At 27.7% G+C, this 7613-nt stretch overlaps 1 protein-coding gene across 1 annotated transcript; it reads left to right on the top strand.

The window, feature by feature from the left end:
* Positions 1-4160: 4160 nt before the first annotated feature.
* On the top strand, positions 4161-7353 carry LOC111026403 (influenza virus NS1A-binding protein homolog). The gene is made up of 11 exons (XM_022304477.1): positions 4161-4333; positions 4572-4768; positions 5131-5329; positions 5391-5579; positions 5640-5756; positions 5827-5953; positions 6016-6489; positions 6572-6697; positions 6751-6924; positions 7009-7179; positions 7274-7353. The coding sequence occupies exons 1-11, from the start codon at positions 4202-4204 to the stop codon at positions 7351-7353; spliced, it is 1986 nt and encodes a 661-aa protein (XP_022160169.1). The 5' UTR covers positions 4161-4201.
* Positions 7354-7613: the final 260 nt, after the last annotated feature.

The following is a 7613-nucleotide window of genomic DNA, read 5'->3' on the forward strand; positions in this document are numbered from 1 at the left end:
TACAGGCACATAGATAGAATTGCAAAATTAGGGTGGCCTAATTATTACCAACATTTACTCCCCCCCCTTCCATTTGCTAAAGCCGTTAGGTAAAAAAGAAAGTAATACAGAGGCCGACACAATATTGTCACTTCTCAATATCAGATGTAACTGAAAAGTAAACAATTTAACAATAACAAGTAAAAATAATACTAAACGAAGGCCCTGGCAAACTTTCACAGTTGTAATAAAATACATTTTAATTTATTTATTTTATTATGTATAAAATTTTCATAGCATTAATTGTTATAGTTGATTATAGCAAGAAATCGGCGATAGTATTTATACTTAAAGATTATGAATTGGTACCTAATACCAATGACATATGTTATCGCATCATACGCTTAATAATTATCGAGGTATCAGTTCCAATTCAGTTCCAAGCAATGATGACGGGATGAGAAATGTCGAATTACTGAAATAGGAATGCGGGTTCATGCGACTTTTGAAAAATTAATATTATTGATGCATTATATTCTACGTTAACACGACGAATACAACAAACACTATAATCGATTTATATGCTAAATTCTGACAATCTGAGTGATGCAATAAATTACAAGCTGTTATGTTCATATTTGTAATCGCCATGAGAACCCAAAGTTAAATATAATTGTGTAGTTATAAGTTATAACAATTATCATAATAGACATTTAAAATATGGTTTAATTTTTACTAAATTTGTCGTAGTACCTCCGCTGGGAGGCCTCTACACTCAGTCTAATCTGTCGTTATTTATTTTATTTTTATTTAATTCATCAATTGTTCTTATTGTTCTATTTTATTGTAACAGATTGAATAAAAATCCTTTAATAACAAAAAAAAAAATTATTCGAGCATTTGATGATTCAACTATATAACGGGGTGGCCTGTAAATATTTTGGGTCACTGGACCACCACTTAGCTACGTGCCTAGGTTAGGGCTAGGCTAGGTTTGTAATATAATTAATATAATTTAAAAAAATCATATTTAAAAAACATTAATAAAATTAATAAATACAATTTTCTACAGTGAATGATTAAAAACGTAACAGCGATTTATCATTTTGAATCATTTCAATAATTTTATTTAATATATATCTTTAGTCATTTTAATTTTTAGTTTTTATTAGTACTGATCTTTTTATCAAGTACATATTTTGTATTTAATAAATATTTTTTAAATTAATACAGAATTTTTTTGAATATAAATTGTTTTATCAAGAATATATTTTTTATGTAATATTGATTTTTTATTAATTTTCTTTTTCAAATTGAGATTTCTTTTATGAAATACAGATCTTTTGGAATATAAATTGTTTTATCAAATTCAGATTTTTTTATTAAATTTAGATTTTTCATTTAACAGTTTTTCTTAAGATTTTAATTTAACTATGAATTTTTATATAATAAACTTTTTTATTAATTACTTTAGTTATATTTTTTACCAACAATAGATTTTTTTTATTGATTTTAGATTTTTTATTACAGTTTTTTTCATAGATTTTTTTAACCAACAGAATTTTTTTAAGATTTTAATTCAATTTAGGATAAGTAAAGGATTGTAAAAGTATAAATTGAAAAAAAATCATTTTGATGAAAAATTCATACATTAAATTATTAATAAAATATGTTGGATAAAACATATATATTTAAAAAAATTCTGTTTCATAAAAAATCAATAAAAAATACAAAATTAATAAAAAAAATCGACTTTTGGTGAAAAAAAATTCTTACTTGATTAAAAAAATGGAAATTGAATTAAAAACTATATGGTAAAAAATTCTTAATTTAAAAAAACTAGTTTAAAAATTAAACATTTTTTTAAAAAACTAATAAATGTTAATCATGAAAAAATTCTGTTTGATAAAAAATCTAGAAAAAAATATGCATAGCAAAATTAATAAAAAAATCCATTTTTTGATAAAAAAATTCGTAGACCTTATGCTAGGAATCGTAATGCTTATTATGTAGCTGGTTTTTCTCGTTAGTAGCTTATATATGAACTGTAGTACCTACTAATGACAAATAACACTTGTTCCTTGTAACTAATTAATGATTGATTTGAATTTTTATTTTTCATGGCAATTTGAACGTTCATTCACATCTATTCTAAGATATTATAAGTTAAATGCAATTAGAAATGGAATTTCTCCCACTTCAATTGACTAAGCCTCTGATATTTAGTTTTGAATTAATTTATGTTTAGTCCTATATTTTTTTCATTTACTATTAGTGTATTTGGTATATTTCTTGCTTGATCTTCTATTTCACCAATTATTATTAAAATATCATCCATGTACCTAGCCATAATCTTTTTTTACCCTTAAATGTTTAGACCTTTTGTTATTTATTGATGATTCAAAAAAAATGTTAGAGAGTATAGGGGATAAAGTATCCTCTTGTCTCAAACCAGTTTCTACTGCAATTTTTTTGATAATACAGAGTTTAAATTTATTTTACATTTTGAATTTTGTATACATCCCATTACTAATTTCACAAATGTTGTCGATATTCTGAGTTCAATCATCGCCTGCCAAAAATGACTTATCTTGATGGAGTCCTAGGCTTGATTGAAGTTCTCAAGTAAGTTTATATTTTAGTATAATTCATAGGTTTTTCCCATGATTTTGAGTATTTATAGTCTACTGTTATCTAACTCTATGTGATCTCTACCCGGTTATCTCCTATTATATCTTTAGATTATGATTGCACCATATTTAGTTAGCATATTTGATAGGACTTCATATGACGTATTAAGAACTAAGACTTGAAATTCTCCTACATTTCTGACAGTGTTAACATCTCCTTTTTAAATATCGATCACTTTGGTTACATATTTCATACTGATGGTATTACACTATAATCTCATCTTTCTATATTTTTCCAGCCTTTTCTGCTTTTTTTTACAGTTACCTTCTTCCTTCTTCCTAGGGTGCTTTTCCTTCTTAAGCATATATTTTATTGATTGTTCAATTTCTTTCATTGTAAGTTACTTTGAGTATTATTTATCCGTAGCACATTCTTTCCTTTGTTTTTTGCCTCATTTTGGATTGACCGATTTTTTTCAAAAACGTTTTTGAATCATCTAATCGCTTCTGATTTTTCTTTTACAAATGATCCATCTTTTCTTCTCATAATTGTTGACCTTTTTTAGATCTAAGTTTTAATTTCATTATCTTTTTCAGAGAAAAGCTTTGTGCTATTTTCCTAACTATATTCTATAATTTTTATCCATAATTTTTCTCACTATCATTTCTTTCTCCTGCTTTCTAATGCTTTGTCTCTCTCTGTTTGATCACCAGAGTTATCTTATAATTTTCATTATTGATCTGAAGAACCTCTATTCGTGCTATACCTCAGTCAGTCATTGCTCTCTTGCAAGTCTTCAAATCCCAAAATGCCATTTCCCGCATTCTTTATAACACTCATTATGCTATTCCAAATGTCTTCTAAATTGCCTGTTTCTTGCATTAATTGTAATTTTTCTGTTTGTTTTTTATGTCTTCTCCTTCCATTGATTGATTTTTAAAGATTCAATAATCATCCTTCTTAACAATGCTGTTTTTAGCCATTCAACAGTCAAATGACAGATCTAATTTTCACTTGAACTTAAACAAGAAATCGACCCAATATTTAATATGCTTTTTATCATATTCCAGACATCTTTGAACCATATTTTCATTTTTATTTCCACTATAAATTGGTCTATTTGATTCCTTGTCAACCAAACAGGAGCACACAAATGTACTCATACTTATATATAATTTCAATTGGCATAACAAAATTGATTAACTTAGTTAAGTTATCATTTAATTTTTTATGCAAGCTTTGTTTCACAATTGTTGGCCGGTATGTTTTACTTTATTTGCCAGTATCAACTAATAAGCTAAATACAATTTATCATGGCATATGTTTTGTATCACATCGTCCTTCTCTTTGATTGGTGAATAGGAAGTTATAACAACTAATATAATGACATATTTTCATTGTATTTTCATGTAACTTATTATATTATTAAGTAATTGCTTAAATTTTTTAATTTTGGCGCTATCTTAAAATTTTAAATTAATCCTATGCCATTTTAGTTCTATGTTCCGACAGTTAGAATTAATGACAATATTGCATAATTTCAGATGGTCATCATAACATTAACAACATAAAAGTTGCAGCAGCCAAAAGTATGAGTTTCAATTTCAATAGTTATAATACAGATGCTATGTTTGTGATGAAAGATGAAGATCATCAAATGGAATTACTAAATTCACTTAATATGATGCGCAAAAGTAGAACATTTTGTGATGTTATATTAAATGTAAGTTAAATCATTGTTTATGACTGTTCAACTGATATTTGACTTTGATAAGTTCATATTACTTTAAATTATTAAAATTGAGTCTAAAATACACAATTTATGAAATTAAGATTAAATTACAACATGAAATTGGTTTACTAGGAGCTTGATATGGGAACTTTTTATTTTTATTTTTGTGGGTTGACCGGGGAGTTTTGACCATTTTAAAACATAGACCAACCACCATGAGTGTGTGTAGGTGGGCAATTGCGAGTTTTATGGTCACCGAGCTGTATTGGCCAGTTCAAGTCGGCTTCTGATGGAGATTCTTAGTCATGATGGTGATGAAAAGAAGAATTCACAGCGAGGAGCAATCACAACATGTACACTGAACACTGGTCCACTCATTGATAGTTCTGCTGTTGAGAAACTCATCGAATACACCTACACATCTCGGTAACCCATTAGTCACTACCATTTATTTATCTAACTCTTAAAATCACTCCAGAATTAAATTATTGATGTCTGTGTAGAAGCATTGATAAAAAACATGGAAAATACTTACCTAAGTTTATAAAACTTAATATAATTTAAATACTATATCAAAATATAATCATCTAATATAATATGGTTTCTTTATAATAATTTTAAATATATTTCAAATGCTATAACAAATCTATGCTTGGGTATCTTCATCTGTCCTAAATTTAAAACCACTATCTTTAGTTATTCATTTTTATCACTTAATTCACAAGTGTTTATACATAAACTTAGGTATGGATTTTTGTTGATTTATATTGATTCATATTTTTTTTCAGTCTTGAAGCAAATGTTTGTCAAGTAAAATCAATATTCCAAGCAGTTTGTTATTTAAGAATGGACCGTATTGCAAAAGAATTAGCTCATTTTATACTAAAATACTTAAATGTCAATAATTGTATTGATATACGTTCTCTTCCCAGTATATCAATAAGCATATCGTTTATAAACCAATTAAACTCATTTATATCAGCACATGTAAGCTTAATATGACTAAAACAAAAAAAAATACTTATATATTTCTAATTTCAAACTATAGATGAAAGAGATTGCTGAAACTTCACATTTTCTTTCATTACCATGCATACGAATTGAAATTTTGAATCAAACAAAACAAGAGATGTCTTTGAGTACAGGTGATTCCGTATCTCAGTTAGTGTTGGATTGGATTCAACGTTGTTATGATGATAATGAGCCAGAAACATTCTTTAATGACCTTATGAAAAACGTAAACTATTAATAACAAGTATTTTTATTAATTTTAAGACATAATGATTTGTTTGTTTAGACATTTATGTTATACTTGGCATCAGATAACATATTACAGGATTGTTCACAACTTCCACCTGGAGAGTTAAGTGATACTGAAATTGTGCAGGATTATAAAAAGTTGTCTATTCATAAAGTAAACACAAATATCAAATGTATAATTTTTTAACAACTTTTATGTTTTCTATGATATTTGTATACTTTAGACTAGACGTAAAGGTCAAATACAACCAGCTAAATCTAGAGTTTTAATATGCAACAGTAAAATGCATGAACAAGGAGAAAGTTTTCCTGATGGTGATTGTGCTATACTTGGTGTTACTTGTGTTGGAGGTATCTATTCATTATTTATGTTATCATAAATAAATCTAACTTATTAATCATTTTGTATTTAGAACATATTTTTTCTGCTTTGGCCTCACTAAAAGGTCAATTGTGTTCTTTGAGCATAAAATTGAAACTAAATGTATCGATCTTATCAAATCCGTCAACTGAACCGCCACTATTGCACAGCCGAGCTGAGTCACATCAATCATTGCCTGATCTTTACTCTGCTTTAACTCCCATGACATCTGGGAAATGTGCTGTTGGTTGTGCCAATCTTAACAACAATCTATTAGTATGTGGAGGTTATGATCGAGCTGAATTTTTAAAAACCGTGGAGTCTTATGATCCAGAACAAAATGTTTGGGAAACTCTTGAACCTATGTGTGAAGCACGTGGCAGGCTCAATATAGCAGTGTTGAATAACAAAGTATATGCAGTTGGAGGATGCAATGGAACAACAGAATTATCCACAGTTGAATGTTATGATACCATTAAAAAGTGGATTCCTGTGACTTCCTTACCACTAGCTCGATCAAGTCCTGGTAAATAACGTATTTAATGATGTACATAATATTCGAAGTTCCTGTGTAATTATAATAATTATGTACCTATACAATTGTTTAGGTGTTTGTGAACTGAATGGTAAAATATATTGTATTGGTGGATGGAATGGTCAAGATGGAATTACACAAAATGATGTCTATGATCCAAACACAAATGAATGGACTAGTATTGCTCCATTGCAAACAGGTACCTAAGGTTAATTAAAATTAAACTAAATAATACAAATTTTAAACCAATAGGAAGAAATCAAGCAGGTGTATGTGCAATGAATGGTAAAGTATATGTTGTGGGTGGTTGTGATGCTTGGAATTGTTTCAACACAGTAGAGTGTTATGATCCTGTAGTACATTCATGGTCATTTATTGAACCAATTATTACACCTCGACGGGGTTTTGGCCTGGCTCATATCAAAGGTTAACATTTAGATTTTATAAATCTTACATATACCGCCAAAAGCAATATAATACTATGATTAATACGTTATTATGTTTTTACAGGGAAATTATATGTTGTGGGTGGTTCTGACGGAACTCAATCATTAGCTACTACTGAAATTTATGACCCTAATGAAAAAATATGGATTCCAGGACCAAACATGATTACATCTCGTGCAAATGTAGGAATCGCAGTAGTTAGGAATAGATTGTATGCTGTTGGGGGATTCTCTGGTAATTTTATCTATACATCTATGCTACAAAATAATTGTTCAATTATATAACTCATTTAATAATGATTAAAATATAAATCATATTGTTTCTTAAGGTAAAATATTCTTAAACAGCATTGAATTTTTGAAAGAATCCATGGATGAATGGACTCGGTTTAGTCCAAGGAATACCTAATTGTTCAAAATCAGAACTTCCATGTGCAACTACCTACTAATAAAGTATATAATTTAGAATAATTTTAAAGATTATGAAATTTTAAATGGCTCTGAAATGGTGTCTTAGTTTAATGGGAAGAAAGTTATTTATTTTTTAACATAAATAAATAATATATATTTTTAGTTATCAAATATTATGTATTTACAAAATTGCTTAATTTAATAATGTAGTTATTTTTCAACAATCACAATGAATTTACACCAACTGACCTTTTAGGA

The sequence above is a fragment of the Myzus persicae genome, unplaced genomic scaffold, assembly GCF_001856785.1.
Source record: "Myzus persicae strain clone G006 unplaced genomic scaffold, MPER_G0061.0, whole genome shotgun sequence".
NCBI lineage: Eukaryota > Metazoa > Arthropoda > Insecta > Hemiptera > Aphididae > Myzus > Myzus persicae.